The 16,472-nt window shown below is 52.1% G+C and overlaps 2 protein-coding genes across 2 annotated transcripts; one reads left to right on the top strand and one right to left on the bottom strand.

Moving 5' to 3' along the window:
• The first annotated feature begins 3,259 nt into the window (after positions 1-3,259).
• On the top strand, positions 3,260-4,177 carry LOC106029590 (olfactory receptor 14C36-like). Its single transcript, XM_066984358.1, has one exon. The coding sequence runs from the start codon at positions 3,263-3,265 to the stop codon at positions 4,175-4,177; it is 915 nt and encodes a 304-aa protein (XP_066840459.1). The 5' UTR covers positions 3,260-3,262.
• A 7,335-nt stretch (positions 4,178-11,512) lies between these two features.
• LOC136787175 (olfactory receptor 14J1-like) lies at positions 11,513-15,896 on the bottom strand. Its single transcript, XM_066984307.1, has 2 exons — positions 15,877-15,896; positions 11,513-12,548 (listed from the first exon to the last, which is right to left on the bottom strand). The coding sequence occupies exons 1-2, from the start codon at positions 15,894-15,896 to the stop codon at positions 11,513-11,515; spliced, it is 1,056 nt and encodes a 351-aa protein (XP_066840408.1).
• Between the last annotated feature and the right edge of the window lie 576 nt (positions 15,897-16,472).

Here is a 16,472-nt window from a genome sequence, read left to right as displayed (position 1 = left end):
CTCCCCTTTCTCTTCCAGGCTAGTTACAATAGCTCTTCAAAGCTTTGAATATCCCTGGGATGGTGAAACCAGCCTGTTCCTATTGTGATGTCTCCTGAATGTGTTTCAGCTTTTGTTTAAGATTAAACAAGTACTTGAGAACGCCATCCAGAAGTCTGCCCCGAGGCAGGAGATTTAGTAGGGGCTAGGAGCATGGGAGGACACTGGCAGGCCCCTAGAGCAGTGGGCACATCCGATGCTTTGGAACTTCACCCCTGAGCAAGTGCAGAATCCTAAAAAATTGGTGAAATGCATGAAAAAGTCTTGTGAAAAGACACAAATCACTGCAACATGCTGGGGCTTTTCCTAAGTATAGAAGACACAGTCAATGCTACTCCAAGTCCAGTGACAGGCCGCCACTCCAACCTGTGTGACGGTCCCTGCAGCCACTCCAACTCCTCTGAAAGGCCCTGCAGCCACAACAACTCCTGGGATGGGCCCTGCAGCCACTCCAGCCTCTCTGATGGGCCCCATTGCTGTGCCAGAGAACCAACCTGTGCCACTATTGGTTGCTCCTATATGCAAGAGAAAACTATGGATGTAAAAAACATTTGTTTATTTTTTTCTTAGAAAGGAAAGAAACTCCTATGCAGACAAGAAAGGAGGCAGAAGACAAGGAATGCTTCAACAAAGTTGGGCCACCAAGGAAGAAGGAGGGCAAAGAGGAAGAGATCAGAACGGCATCAGTAACCTACAAGACCCTTATCCCAGGGCGAGCTATGAGATTTGTGAAAAAATTTCAGTCATCATCTAGGTGAGCACACTGTCACTTGGCTGCTCCAGTGCTGGGAGAACAGGGCCAATAGCCTGGAATTAGAGGGCAGGGAAGCCAAGCAGCTGGGATCCCCCTATGGGAAGGGGTGACTGACAAAGCAATTGGCTCTACCATTTACCATGGACTGACCCAGACTGCCCTGGAATGGGGGAAGCTCCTGAACACCTGCAATACCTTGGTGACATCATCATGTGGGGCAACAGAGCAGAAGTATTTGAGAAAGGGAAAGAAATAATCCAAATCCTTCTGAAAGCTGGTTTTACCCTAAACCAAATGTCAAGGGACCGCAACACTGGATCCCGATGCAGGCTGGCCAGGGTCGGGGGGACCGCTGCTCGGGGATGGGCTGGGCATCGATCGTTGGGTGGTGAGCAATTGCTTTGTACATCATTGCTTTGTACACCTAATTATTACTGTTGTTATTGTTGTTGTTATTATTAATCTCTTCCTTTTCTGTCCTTTTAAACTGTCTTTATCTCAACCCATGAGCTTTACAGGTGTGGAGCTGCAGGGGCAGTGAGCTAACAGCTGTGTGGTGCTGAGCTGGGTTAAACCACAACGTCATGTTTGACAACTGCACATCAACAGCACAAATCACACTTCTAAAATCAGTCTCTTCTGTGTTCAGTGAGGAGCAGTTGGTGATGACTTCAGTCTGCTGCAAACACCATACCCCAGGAGAGACCCTGCTGCCTTCAGGAGCTGTCAGCCCTGAGGCCTTGGAGACACCTCGAGGGAGCCCAATGGCACAGAGCAAGCGATGCCATGATCGGGTGCTGTGTGCTGTGCTGCTGAGCTGGGCCGGGCTCCTGGGCCCAAGGGGAGCTCCTGGCAAGTGGGCAGCGCTGCAGAGAGCCAGCTCTGCCCAGGAGCAGCTCCTCTGCACAGCGCAGCAGGGCTGGGGGCTCTGACCACAGGTGGCACGGGGAGAGGAGAGAAGGAGAGAGGTGTTGGAGGCAGCGAGGAGCACAACAACAGAGGGCAGCGTGTGGCAGGACAGATCTGCAGCCGCTTGACACCATGAGTCTCTGGCAGCAGGGCAATGCAGATGGGGTTGCCATAGGGGTCTTCTACAGCTGGCACGTCTGATCATTGATAGCATCTCTCAGGGCGGCTCTTTTTGTTTCTCCAGCACAGAGTAGAAGATGCTGTAGAGAATGGCATCTGTGATTGGATTTTTCAAGAGCAAGACCAAGGCAGGGGCTAACCAAAGGGTAAGAATTTTTCTCACGTCTGTGCTTGCAGATTCTTGCAGTGAAAGGCAGGCAGGTTTCATGGTAATGGGTTGTTGGGATTGTACAGGAGACTGAGACACCTAGAGCATTGCAATGGGAGATAATGTGTCAGAGATGGACTTCATGAAGTCCCTTTCCACACCTCAGCCCACAGACTGCACCAACACTATCTTTGTGGTCCTCTCCTGTTTTATCCTAGCTGATTTTTAGGAGCTGGAAACCCTCTGATGCCCAGGGCCCTGCCTTTGTGTCTTCCTGCCAGAACAGAACACACAGTATTTGCAACGAGCATGAGCAGTCTCCTCTGCAGGCAGAGCTGCAGCAGAGGAGGGTCTGCTGAGTGTCTGTCTGTCCCTCCCTGGCCTTGCCTCCCCTGGCAGCAACACACTGCCATTCCTCCTGGCTTCTCCACCTGGCCGTGCTGCTGCTGTTCTTGTTTCCAGGCTGGCTGGGGATGGGGGTTTCACATGCCCATGGAGTGAGCCCTCGGTGTACTTGGGGGAAGGGGAGTACGGGGACAGGGTGGGGGGTCTGGAGATGTGCAATTTGAGCCTGGATTGCTCTGCTCTCAGCAGTGTTCAGGTCCTGCTCAGGTGAAACTCTGATTGCAGTTGTCCTGCAGCTCAGAGAGATAACAGCACAGGGCAGCTCAGACCAGCACTGATGGACAGACTGGCTGTCCTCCCTGAAGGACACTCTGCACTAAAGGGACAGTCCCTTTGCCTCTGAGGATCCACCGGATTTCACTTGGAGTGCAGTAGAAATGCCCAGGATTTCTGCCTCAGAAAAAGAACTTAAACGCTGGGCAGGTATCAATAACAAAAAATACAAAAAAATAAATCCCCAAAGTCCTGCTCGGCAATTGGTTGAACTGTGAGCAACAAAGGGGTAAGACTCTTTGATATCATCACTAAATTTTAACTGAGATTACCTCATGTTCCTCTTTACCTCTTGCTATAGGGCAGGACTTACTCCTCTGTTGCCTACAGCAGAGTCCCCTTCTCCCAGGATACCCTCAGGCAGCATGAATCAGAACTCCTGAAAGGGACCTGCCAATTGTCTGCCTGGAAGGGAACAAGAATTTTGGGGGGTTTAAGCTGAGAAATAGAATGAGTTTTTCTCACTCAGTCTGCCATAACTTCTCAGATAAGTCTGCGGTAACTTGGCAGTGCTTTTTCTTCCTTGAGCAGGACCAAAAGACCAAAAACAGCAAATGGCCAACAGCAGCTCAGTGAGCGAGTTCCTCCTGCTGGCATTCGCAGACGCGCGGGAGCTGCAGCTCCTGCACTTCGCGCTCTTCCTGGGCATCTACCTGGCTGCCCTCCTGGGCAACGGCCTCATCCTCACTGCCGTAGCCTGCGACCACCGCCTCCACACCCCCATGTACTTCTTCCTCCTCAACCTCGCCCTCCTCGACCTGGGCTGCATCTCCACCACTCTGCCCAAAGCCATGGCCAATTCCCTCTGGGACACCAGGGCCATCTCCTATCAAGGGTGTGTTGCACAGGTGTTTTTGTTTGTACTTTTTATGTCCGTGGAATATTCACTTCTCACCATCATGGCCTATGACCGCTACGTTGCCATCTGCAAGCCCCTGCACTATGGGACCCTCCTGGGCAGCAGAGCTTGTGCCCAGATGGCAGCAGCTGCCTGGGGCAGTGGCTTTCTCAATGCTGTCCTGCACACTGCCAATACATTTTCCCTGCCCCTCTGCCAAGGCAATTCTTTGGACCAGTTCTTCTGTGAAATCTCCCAGATCCTCAAGCTCTCCTGCTCAGATTCGTACCTCAGGGAAGTCAGGGCGCTTGTGTTTAGCTTTTCTTTAGGCTTTGGTTGTTTTATTTTCATTGTGTTATCCTATGTGCAGATCTTCAGGGCTGTGCCGAGGATGCCCTCTGAGCGGGGCCAGCTCAAAGCCTTTTCCACGTGCCTCCCTCACCTGGCCGTGGTCTCCCTGTTTGTCAGCACTGCCATCTTTGCCTACCTGAAGCCCCCCTCCATCTCTTCCCCATCCCTGGACCATGTGGTGGCAGTTCTGTACTCAGTTGTTCCTCCAGCATTGAACCCCTTCATCTACAGCATGAGGAATAAGGGACTGAAACATGCCCTGTGGAAACTGATATCTTGAGGTGTTTCAGAAGAAATTATTTTTCAGTCATCTTCTGCGAATGACTCATAATGTCACTTATTACAGGAAGAGCCAATATTCTCTTCAATATTCTCTTTTTGTTTGTTTGTTTGTTTGTGTCTTTGAGTATGTTTCTAGTACCAGTATTTTTTAGCTTTAATTCAGCTGTTGCCCAATAAAATTTCATTATTTGTCCCATTTCCAGTTCAGTATGTACATGTTGAGTATATGTACTGAGATTCTGTACCTGAGGAGCCATGCTCTCTATGAATTTAAACAAAATAAAGGAGCCTGCACTGCCTTCTTTGTCTGACGTCCATCCTCTGAGACCTGTCCTGGCTCTGCAGGGACAGTGCCCGTGTGCAGGGGTGCAGAGGAAAAGAGTCCCATCCCAGCAGCACAGCCAGGGAGCACCAGTGCTTGGATCTGCAGGGGAAGTTTGAGTCCAGGAAACAGCAGTGAATGGAGCCTGCAGAGCATGAGCCTATCCCAGGTGGCCTGAGCAGAGCTCAAGTGCTCAATCTGGTGTGAACAGGCAGAGGAGAGCTCTGTAGCCCCAGGGCATGCATCAGGCCTGGCAAAGGAGTCCAGCGAGTGATTTGTTGCAGCCCTGGGGCAATGGCAGTGACCCCATGAGCTGGGTCTGCCTCCCCGCCTGCCCAACACAGCCCTGCAGAGTACCCCTGTGCCCCGGGTACCACAGCCCCCTCGCTCTGCAGAGCAGCACCGCCAGCTGCGGCTGGGGCAGGGGCTGGGGCTGGGAGGGTGCCTCCCCTGAGTGTCTTCTAGGCCAGCTGCAGGCACATGGCTTCTGGACGTCAGCGTGATCTTCACTGTGTGGAAGGAGCTGAGAGACTGCCAACAGGCACGGGGCTTGAACACTGCCTGCAAGGTCCCTCCTGCCCTAGCACCTCCCAGGACTGGCACAGAACTGGCTCCCGTGCATCAGAGAGGCTGGGAGTCCAGCAGCAGTGCCATGGGCTTGAAGGATCACAGCCAGCTCACTTCTACGTGGGCAGAGCCTTGCCCAAGAAGGGGATGTTTTGTATGTATGGTATTACGAGGGCAGTGGTGCCTCAGAAGCTCTAAGTCCAGTAGGACACGAATGGCTGTTAAATGGCCTGTGAGTTGACTTCTTTCTGAAGTAGCCAACAGGTCTTCCCTTGACTTCTGGCTGGGATCAGTGCCTTTAGGCTCACATCTGCTGGTGTCCATGACAGGCCAGCAGATGCACCTGCTTTGCACGTAGGTTGTAAGATCCTCTCTTCCTAAGTACCTGGCAGGCCCCATAGAGGAAGAGGTCTTTTATAGCTGTAGTCATGTCAGAGTGTCCTGGTTCCAGTTAGGACAGAGTTAATTTTCCCTCATAGTAGCTGGTAGGGTGCTATGTTTTGGATTAGGATGAGAAGAGTGCTGATAACATGCTGATGTTTTAATTGTTGCAGAGCAGTGTTTACACCAGGCCAAGGACTTTTCGGCTTCTCGCTCTGTCCTGCCAGCGAGCAGGCTGGGGGTGCAGCAGGAGCTGGGAGGGGACAGACCCAGGACAGCTGACCCAAACTGGCCAAAGGGGTATTTCATACCATCTGACGTCATGCTAAACAATATATAGGGGTGGCTGGCCAGGATGGGGGGCGGCTGCTCGGGGACAGGCTGGGCATCGGTCAGCGGGTGGTGAGCAATTGCGTTGTGCATCACTTGTTTTCTTACAATTATTATTAATACTATTATCATTATCACTATTATTATTATTATTGTTATTATTATATTCCTGTCTTAATAAACTGTCTTTATCTCAACTCACCGGCTTCACTTTCCCGTTTCTCTCCCCCATCCCAGAGAGGGAGGGGGGAGGGTGAGCAAACGGCTGTGTGGTGTTTAGCTGCCAGCCGGGTTAAACCACAACACAAAGCCTCCCCATGGACTTATTACGGGACACAATTGGAGGCCATGATTACAGATAGGCCAAGGCACTGTGCAGGAGACTCTGATACTGAGTAAAGATGAGGTCCTGTCCCTCACGCATGGCTCAGGGCTCTTCCTGGGGCAGTGGGATGTGGGGTGTGTGATGCTGTGTGAAGGACAATGCTATGACACCTCCTGGCCTCCTCACTGGGTTGCAAGGAAGCAACAAGCCCCCAGTGTCATGAGCACAGCATGTCTCCTCATGAGCCTTAGTAACAGAGACAACTGCCATAGCCAAGGGGACAAAGACCTTGGTTCTGCTGGGGCCTTCCAGTCTTGCCAGTGCTCTTGGTCTTTTCCATTACAGGCAGTCCTATGCTGTCCTGTCTGTGCCCCCTTTTCCCTGCAAGCTTTAGCCACCCACCTTGCTTCTCCCCCTTGCTCTCATACATGCATTTCCTTACTCTCATTGATGTCTCCTCACCCTCCCTGGCAGTTCCTTGAAACACAATGGCATGGGCTGACCACAGACTCTTTCTGGGTGGCCTCTGGCCCTAACCCATCAGCCTTCTTTTGCACTGTGAACTGATCAGACAGAAGAAACCTCACCAGGATCTTCCAGGTCTGCTGCTGCCCTTCCAGCTTCTCAGGTAGTCATGACCAAGCTGTGTGCCTGTTGCTGTCCCACCATGTGCTCAGACAGAAGGGACTTGAAAACCCATGCCCAAGACCTCTTCCTGCATGGGGCCTAGCAGGCTCTATTCTAGTGAGATTCCAGGGGCTGAAGCAGATTGGTTCAGTTTAGCAAGGAGCAGACAATATTTATATATATATATATAAAGTAAGCAAGCTTTATTACGAGCTATTTACACACATACCAACCCCAGGGCAATGACAATGATACCGATGAGTGTGAAGCTTTTCCCAATCATTGATGGCCTAGAGGAAGGAGTCATTAGGCACACCGCTTGAACAGGCATTCCCATTGAGGCAACATTGTCCTTGGTAGTGCGCCTTGTCTCTCTCCTCTGGGGGAGTCCCAGTTTTATTCCCTCCTACCCACTAGCTGTTCTGACACGTGAGGCCAACGCATGTCACAAGGGCCACCAGGCTCCTCCTTGGTCTTGTATAAGCATGTCTACAAATGCGCATGTGCACCATTTGAGTTGGGGTTGCACCCACTCCGCGAAGGTTGTTCCATCATCATCTTCTCCTGCTGCCCTCTGGCCAGCTTTTCCAGCTGCAAGTGTCATGGGTATAAGCCAAGCTGCAAAGTTTCACCAGCCTTGCCACAGTTTCACTAGCGTTGTCTCAGAGCTTGGTTAGTTCCTTGTTTTTCTTCCTCTTTTCCCCTGCATATGTGCTCAGCAACTTACACCCCTCCCTACAAGGACGAGCTGTTCCACAATGCACCAAACAACACAATCACAGTCATAAGGTCACTATGTCTTTACACAGGGTTGTAAGGAGGCAGCAAGGACCCAGTGTCACGAGCACAGCATGTCTCCTTATGAGCTTCAGTAGCAGAGACAACTTTTACAGCCAAGGGGACAAAGACCTTAGTTCGGCTGGGGCCTTGCAGCCTTGCCAGTGCTCTTGGTTTTCTCCACATGTCTGCGGCTGGCCTTCCAACTTCTCAAGTTGACATGACCAAACTGTGTGCCTGTTGCTATCCCACCACGTACTCAGGCAGAAGAGACATGAAAACCCACACCCAAGGCCTCTTGCTGCATGGGGCCTATCAGGCTCTCAGACAGAGGGCATCTCACAATCAGTGTGCCAAGCAGGTGCCTTCTGCTGCCTTATCAGGGGATTCTAGCAGGTGCAAGCCAAAAAGCACAGATGTCAGCCAGGAGGCAAGGGCTGACACATCAGCTGCTTCAGAAAGAGGTCACCTCAGATTCTTTGTCCCCAGCCATGTTACTGCTGCTGGCCTGTCAGCTCCAGAGTCAGAGGTGACCAGATGCTTCCTACTGGATTTTAAGTTTCTGAGGCACAACAGACCTCCTAATAACATACCCACCCAACACCTTCCTTGTGGGCCAGCACATGAGGCGTTAAAAAAGTAAGCTTCTCACATGAAATTTATGAAGTAAATTTTCTGCCACTGCTAGAAACATTCTTCATAGGATCTACTGTGTTCATAGTGAGACATGATGTATCTCTACCCCTGCCTTTCTCTTTTTCTTTCTCTGCATATTATGTCTTCAGAGAGCTCTCCAATGGAAAGAATCTTTGAATTGCAAAATAACTCATATTCGAGGAGACCCCTGAATGGCATCTTCTTGGATGGCCTTGCTCAAAGCAAACTAAATAGATGAGGTTTCTCAAGGGCTCCTTTTGGCTTGGCACAAACCAGAAAGGGTCTGAAAGCATGCTCCATCCTGTAATTCCGAGATTTAATGACAACACTCAACAGTGTTGGCACAAGTGCTGATCACTGAGGGATGCTGCTAGGAACTGCCTGACAGGAGAACTTTGCACAACGGATGACACCTGGGCCTGATTGTCCTGCCAAATTCCCACCCACAGCCTCATCCATTAGTTATGTCCACATAGCACCATTCTCACTACAACAAGTCTCTGGGAGACAATGTCAACGGCCTTGCTAAACTGCAGGTAGACAGTGTCACTTTCTTTCTCCTCCCCTATGGGTTCAGCAATCCCTTTTTTGTCCTTGAAGTGCCTGGAAGTAGCTGTGGAAAAGCTTGCCCCATCACCTTCCCAGGGACTGAGGTGAGGCTGACCAGCCTTAATTCTCCCCACCCTCCTCTTTCCTCTTCCGGAAGACAGGTCTGGTGTCATTCCAAGTCTCCAGAAAGCTCTCTGGTCCCCCTGGCACATTTGCTGACACAGTCCGGAAAGGCAGGGGAGGGTGATGCAGCAGACTGGGGCATTTGCAATGAATCTGTCCAGGACAGGTGAGATGGATTTCATGGAGGTGGTGGGGGTTGTTCCTGGTGTCACACATGGAAGTGTCAGGGCTCTGTGAGGTGTCCGCATCTGAGCTGGCCTCATGTACTTCTTGTAAACACAGCAGTGTTCAGAGACATGAGTCTTGCACATCCAAAGACAGGGCATTGCAGTGGTTGTGGTGTCCTTCTGGCTCGTGTTGCCTCTCCCAGAGGCTGAGAGGCGTCTCAGCCCTGTGGTACATCGCCCTGCTCTGCACTTGTCTGAGATACCCCACGGCATGAGGAACGGACACAGGCTGAGGGCATTTGTGCTCAGGTTTGCCTTACATGCACACAATATGCACATTGAAGCCTCATCTGTACAGGGCACACATGTGGCCTTCTGACTGAGCCATTCTGTATCCCTCTGTGGAGGAACAAACCACCTCTCTGAGCTGGGCTGAGAGCCCTGGTCCTGGAGCTCCTCAGGCAGCTCCTGCTGCCCCCGAGCCCTGGCGGCCTGCCCCAAGCTGCATACGTACCAAGGGGTTTCTCTTTCCAGGGATCCCCTGCACACACACGGGGCCCCACTCTCCTCCCAGGACTTCCCACCTCAACAAAGAGCCTTTCCCAGGAAGGAGTACGCCTGTGCTGGCCTGGCCTGCCATTCCTGCACCCTCTCCCCATGCATCCCACAGCCCCAGCTGGTGGTGCTGCTCTGCAGAGCAAGGGGGCTGTGGTGTCCAGGACACAGGGGCACTCTGCTACTCTGCAGGGCCGTGCTGTGCAGGCTGGGAGGTAGAGACAGGTCATGGGTCTCTTCCACTGACTGCCTCCCGCACCAGCTCTTCTGTGGCTGTCAAGGGTGCTCAGCAGTAGCCTTCTTTCTTTCCTCAAGTGCCATCAGAAGTGTTTGGCTGCTGCACTGCATCCAGCCTATGGTGTTTCACTAGGGTAAAATGAATCAGTCACCAGACTCCCTTCCCTGTTCCCGCTGTGTCCCCTGGGTCGCGGGGCTCTTCTTCTCACACCCAGATCTAGCCCTTTATCTCAGGGGAACTCCACCTGAGACAGGCTCGCACTCCGTGGGCTCCATTCACTGCTGACTCCCTGGCAGACGCTGTCCCTGCAGCTCCTCTGGGCTCTCCTGGCAGCTCCTGATTCTTTCCAAAAATGCTCACCTGCTGCCAGTGTCCTGGTTTCAGCTAGAACAGAGTTAATTTTCCTCCTAGTAGCAGGTAGGGTGCTGTGTTTGGGATTTAGGATGAGAATAATGTTGATAACACACTGATGTTTTGGTTGTCGCAGAGCAGTGCTTACACTAAGCCAAGGACTTTTCAGCTTCTCGCTCTGTCCTGCCAGCGGGCAGGCTGGGGGTGCAGCGGGAGCTGGGAGGGGACAGACCCAGGGCAGCTGACCCAAACTGGCCAAAGGGGTATTCCGTACCATCTGACGTCATGCTAAACAATTAATATGGGGGGACTGGCCGGGGTGGGGGGACTGGCCGGGGTGGGGGGACTGGCTCCTCGGGGATAGGCTGGGCATTGGTCAGTGGGTGGTGAGCAATTGCATTGTGCATCACTTGTTTTGTACACATTATTAGTAGTAGTACTATTATTATTATTATTGTTGTTGTTGTTATTATTATTATTATTATTATTATTTTCTGTCCTAATAAACTGTCTCTATCTCAACCCACATGCTTTGTTTTCCTGATTCTCTCCCCCATCCCAGAGAGGGAGGAGGGAGGTTGAGCAAACGGCTGTGTGCTGCTTAGCTGCCAGCCAGGTTAAACCACAACAGCCAGCCCCATCACATGCTCTAGTGCCCCAGGCAGGTTAATTGGAGACTCTTCAGCATACACCTGAGTGCTGGACACCAACAAGCAACACCTGAGCCAGCCCCCATGCCCTCAAACACCCAGCTGGGGCTCTGATCACTTCACCCTGAGCCCATGGAGAAACAGGCAAAGCCAGGTCCCTCTTTGGAGTCCATTTCTGGACTGCAATGATCTTGACAACAACTGAGAAGGAAGACCTGAGCCCTCAGGCACTACCCTGAGCAGAATCACTTTATGGGACGGAAATGCTGTTCTGGAGGCCAAGTGTGTCACAAAAGTGCCCATTGACTGTCCCTGCCTGTGATCACAGGATTGCCACACAGCAGTACTGTGACCAAGCTACAGGAACAATCAGGCTTACGCCAACAGAAAAGGCTCAGCAGGAGAGTGTGGAAGTGGAATGAAAGCAGCTCTAGACAGACCAAGCACTGGTGCTTCCTGGCAGTGCTGCTGTGATGGGACTCTATTCCTCTCCACTTCTACCCATGGGCATTACCCTGCAACCCCTAGCAAAGTTCTCAGAGGAAGCATCTCAGGCACGCTCCACTGCAGGTTCCTTTATTTTGTTTAAATACGTGAGTAGGATAAATAATGACAATTTACATGGAAAACATTGTTGTCCCTTACACCCCTCATTAGTAAACAAATAAAAACCACCAAAGAACAGAAGACAAGCTTGACATATCATGAGTTACATTACGAGTGCTTTGCAGAAGAAGACAGGCAGTGCATTACTTCTGATGTACACCCACTCATGAGTTTGCACAGTGCATCCTTGAGCTCCTGGTTCCTCATGCTGTAGATGAGGGGGTTCACTGCTGGAGGAACCACCGAGTATAGAACTGCCACCACCAGATCCAGGGATGGAGAGGAGAGGGAGGGGGGCTTCAGGTAGGCAAAAAAGGCAGTGCTGAGAAAGAGGGATACCACGGCCAGGTGAGGGAGGCACGTGGAAAAGGCTTTGTGCCGGCCCTGCTCAGAGGGCATCCTCAGCACGGCCCTGAAGATCTGTACATAGGAGAGAACAATGAATACAAAACACCCCAAAACCACAAAAACACTAAATGTGAGAAGCCCAATTTCCCTGAGGTAGGAGTCAGAGCAAGAGAGCTTGAGGATCTGTGGGATTTCACAGAAGAACTGGTCCAGGGTATTTCCTCCACAGAGTGGCAATGAAAATGTATTGGCAGTGTGCAGGACAGCATTGAGAAAGCCACTGCCCCAGGCAGCTGCTGCCATATGGGCATAAGCTCTGCTGCCCAGGAGGCTCCCGTAGTGCAGGGGCTTGCAGATGGCAACGTAGCGATCATAGGACATGATGGTGAGAAAATAATACTCTGCTGACAATAAAAAGAAAAAGAAAAAGACCTGTGCAGCACATCCTGCATAGGAGATGGCCCTGGTGTCCCAGAGGGAATTGGCCATGGCTTTGGGGAGAGTGGTGGAGATGCAGCCCAGGTCGAGGATGGCGAGGTTGAGGAGGAAGAAGTACATGGGGGTGTGGAGGCGGTGGTCGCAGGCTACGGCGGTGAGGATGAGGCCATTGCCCAGGAGGGCAGCCAGGTAGATGCCCAGGAAGAGCAGGAAGTGCAGGAGCTGCAGTTCCCGCGTGTCTGCGAATGGCAGGAGGAGGAACTCGGTGATGGAGCTGCTGTTGGACATTTTCTGCCTCTGGACATGGGGTTCTGTCCAAGGAGGGAATAACAAGTGAATAGTCAAACATCTACAAAATCTATTGCATAGGTCGTTTAAGCTACTGCTCTCTCACCAACACACAACAGACATGCACTGCCTTACTCCTTTCTGGAAGACCTCTGTGCAACATCCTGTCCAGAGTTCTGGCTGGGTTCTGTTGGTGATGCTCTTTCTGTGAGCAGGAGAAACTGCCCTTTGGCACTGGGAGAGTCAGTTCTGCTCTGCGGCCAAAGGCATAGGAACTGGGTGCGACCTCAGATGCCTGCTGGCCAGGGGCATCTCCCTCTTTGCAGATCCAGAGGAGCAGGTCAAATAATCCCTCAAGAAACAATAAAATTGATGCTGGCACTGGCTTTAGGCTGAGGTCTATGAAAGAACTTGGTGAGATTCTTTAAAGACATGCAGACCTTTTCCAGAGCAATGGTCTAGGAGCCTCAATCTGTAATAAAAACACTGTTCCTCCATTACCAACAGCCTGGCTTACCTGTAGGGCATCAAATAGTGGATTGACTGCTTACCCTAGAGGTAGACCATACCTTGAACTTTCACTTGACAAACCTATTTCAGGTATGTGTGAATTCTCACACCACCACCCCAGGAAATCCAAAGGAAACTCATGACCAAGTTCCCAAGACATTATGTCTGAAGTACTATAACGGATGAGAAGGGGATTGCTCCAGGGAAGGTGTCTGCAGTGCACAGATGTCAGAGAGATGTCCAGATCTCCCCTGCCATGGTGTTTCTTGGAGCAGTTCCGTCTCACTGCCTGCCCATGGCTCTGCTGCCTGCAGCTCTCCCTGCCTGCAGCTGGGTCTCTGTCCTCATGCCTCCTGCCTGCAGGTCACAGCCCCCATCCCAACTGCTGGGTGCTCAGCTCTGCCCTGCAGACACCTCCTGGCAGCAGGGCTCTGCCCAGGGGCAGCTCGCTGGGGGCACATCCTAGAGACCAGGTCACACAGACCCTGCTGACACTGCACATGTGGTGGTGGTGGAGCTTTCTAGGGGATGAGGGGAAGGAAAGGGACTTGCTGGGGGTCCTTGTAATGCTCCTTGTGATGGCTTAGAAATGTCAGCCTTCTCTAGGAAATAACAGTATCTATTTCCATTCCCACCGAGCCAAAGAAGAGACGACTGAAAGAAAAGGGTCAGAAAAGCAGAGATTCAAGGCACTAACCCTTGCCTTCTCTCCTCTCTTGCAATGTGGCTTGAATACACCCTGGTTGTGCTTTGGAGCTGTGAGCAGGCTGCCCCAGGCAGCAGCCTCCCACCAGCAGCAGGACCCTGCCCTGCCGGGGGGGCTCCTTCCACCCGCAGCTTCTCCCCGCAGCGCCCTGGGCAGCTCCCCGGGCAGGCTGAGTGCTGAGCCTGGCAGGCGGCAGAGGCCCTGCCCCGGCACACAGCCCCTGGGGCACAGCAGGGACCCTGCTCTGCACCACAGCCCTGGGCACCCCTGCCTGCACCCGCGGCTTCTCCTTCCTCCAGGAGCTGCGGCTGCATTGCCCTCCAGCCAGAGACTTACCGGGGTCAGGGCTGGCAAGTGTTCTCCCCCAGCGAGCTCTGTGCATCCTGCCACTTCTGCCTGCCTTTACCCACTCTGTCTCTGCAGGCAGTGTCCCCAGCCCTCCTGCGCTGGGCACAGGAGCTGCTCCTGGGCAGAGCTGGCTCTCTGCAGCGCTGCCCGCTTGCCAGGAGCTCCCATTGGGCCCAGGAGCCCGGCGCAGCTCAGCAGCACAGCACCCGACCATGACATCGCTTGCTCTGTGCCATTGGGCTCCTTCGAGGTGTCCCCAAGGCCTCAGGGCTGACAGCTCCTGAAGTCATCGGGGTCTCTCCTGCGGTGTGGTGTTTGAAGCAGACTGAAGTCATCACCGGCTGCTCCTCTCTGAACATGGGAGAGATGCATTTTAGAAGTGAGATTTGTGCTATTAAAGTGTGTTTGTCAAACACAAGCACAAATGATTCCCTCATTTAACCCCTATTGTGTTCTCACTGCGTGGAAGGACACCTCAACCATGACATCCAGGGATCATTTCACCCCTCTGAACACCCTTCACCATTTCTTTTAGAAACTGAGAAAGAAACATCTTGCTCGTTGGTGTCCTAAAAAGATGGGGGGACCAGAATGCTCTAAAATGGTTTCTATGAGTGGAATGGGACACAAAGACATCATTGGTTGAGTTTTCTCAGCTGTCCATCTGGAAGATCCTCTACTCATACACAAATCTCTTCTTCCTCTCTCGCATGACCAGCACGGTGACTGCAATGTGGAACACCCTCATCATCGTGCTGGTGCCTACAAGCAAACACCTGCAGATGCCCGTGGCCTTCTTCCTGAGGAAGATTTGTCATCCTTGCAGACCTTGTACAGCTCCACCACCCTGTGCCAGATGCAGGACAGCTTCCTGGCTGGAGACAGTACCTCTTTTACTCACAGAAGTGGTAGCGCTATCAGCTGCACCTTCTGCATGAATTGAGTGCTTCCTGCTGGGGGCCATGTCCTATGGTCAGCCCTGGGCTGTATGCCATCCCTGTTCTCTGCAAGAGTCCTGAAGTGGAAGGTCTGACTCCAGAAGGCAGCTGTAACTAAATCAGAGGAATTTCTCTCATGTACAGTAATAATTTCTCCTCCTCCCAGCTACAGTTCTGTGGCCCCAGTGTCGTGGACCCCTTCTGTGATTTTGTCCCATTGCTGGAGCTCTCCTGCAGGGCCCCATTGATACTCATGGTCTTTGCTTTCATAATCTGTATTTTGGATCCAATCTTCCTCTCCCTGCTCATGCAATGTTCATGTGTGTGTGTCCTGTGTTGGCAGGCCCATGGCCTTACCCACCTGCTCTTCTGTCCTCACAAGTGTCACCGTTTTCTATGACACCATCATAACTCTCCGTGTGAAGTGCAGAACAGCCCTCCTAAAAGATATTAACCAAGCCATTTCCCAAACCTTCATCATCCTCCTGGTCAGCCCTCAGGTTGCTTAGAGGTGGTGTGGGAAGGGTGAGAGAGGTGCTGGTGGAGCTGCAGATGTCATCATAAGACCTATCTCAAAAACCTTGGAAAGGACAGATTGATCAAAGACGTTCCTCGGCACTTGGAAAAGGCAGATGTCAAACCCATCTTCTACTAGAAGGGCAAGCAGAAGGATAATTAAGCGTAACCAACGATTAAAATGCCAGCCTTAACCCTAGCCATCAACCCAGACCTAAACTATAAGCCTCAAACCTTGCCCTCATTCTAAACCTTGAGCAGGTTCCTTGAGCAGAACACCAATCCCTCCCTTAAAGCCCTTTCCATTACCTTAACCCTGGAGGGTGACCTCTAATCCCTAAACTTTGTTCTGAACACGTAATCCCCCAAAGCCCTCCAACATGTACACAGCACATCTCATCTTCAACCCCACTCCTACCCCTAATTTATGCTGTTTGTCCCCTTTGGGCAGGGCAGGGACTGTGAGGTCCTGCGGCAGTGCATGGCTTTGGAAGAGGCGTGTGAGGTAACAAGTATGTGATCAGATCAGAGGCCACAGGGAAGAGCTGGCTGGGAATGCTGTGATGAGGTCAGGTGTGCCTCAGGATCTGCTGGGCCTGCAGGAGGCACATGGCTGTGAAGGAGGCTGGGAGGTCACTTCTGTCTCTGGAGCTGACGGACCATCAGGAGGAATGTGGCACAGATAGGGACCCTAAAGGCCAGAAGCATGCACATGGTGTTGAAGATGATGGCGAGTCAACTTCTGTTCTGGTCAGGCGATAGACCACAGGAAGGCTGATGGGATGGGAGTTGCGCTTGAGGTATAGTTTGTGAGACCGTAGAATCACAGAATGGCTCATGTTGGAAGGGCCCTTAAAGATCATCTAGTTCCAACCCCCCGGCCATAAGCAGGGATGCCACCCATGAAATCAAGTTGCCCAGGGCCTCATTCAACCTGCTCTTGAACAGCTCCAGGGATGGGGCATCTCTAAGGTCT

Source organism: Anser cygnoides, chromosome 28, assembly GCF_040182565.1.
Source record: "Anser cygnoides isolate HZ-2024a breed goose chromosome 28, Taihu_goose_T2T_genome, whole genome shotgun sequence".
Lineage (NCBI taxonomy): Eukaryota > Metazoa > Chordata > Aves > Anseriformes > Anatidae > Anser > Anser cygnoides.
The sequence above is the reverse complement of the archived record's forward strand: the minus strand, read 5'-3'. Positions and strand labels throughout refer to the sequence as shown.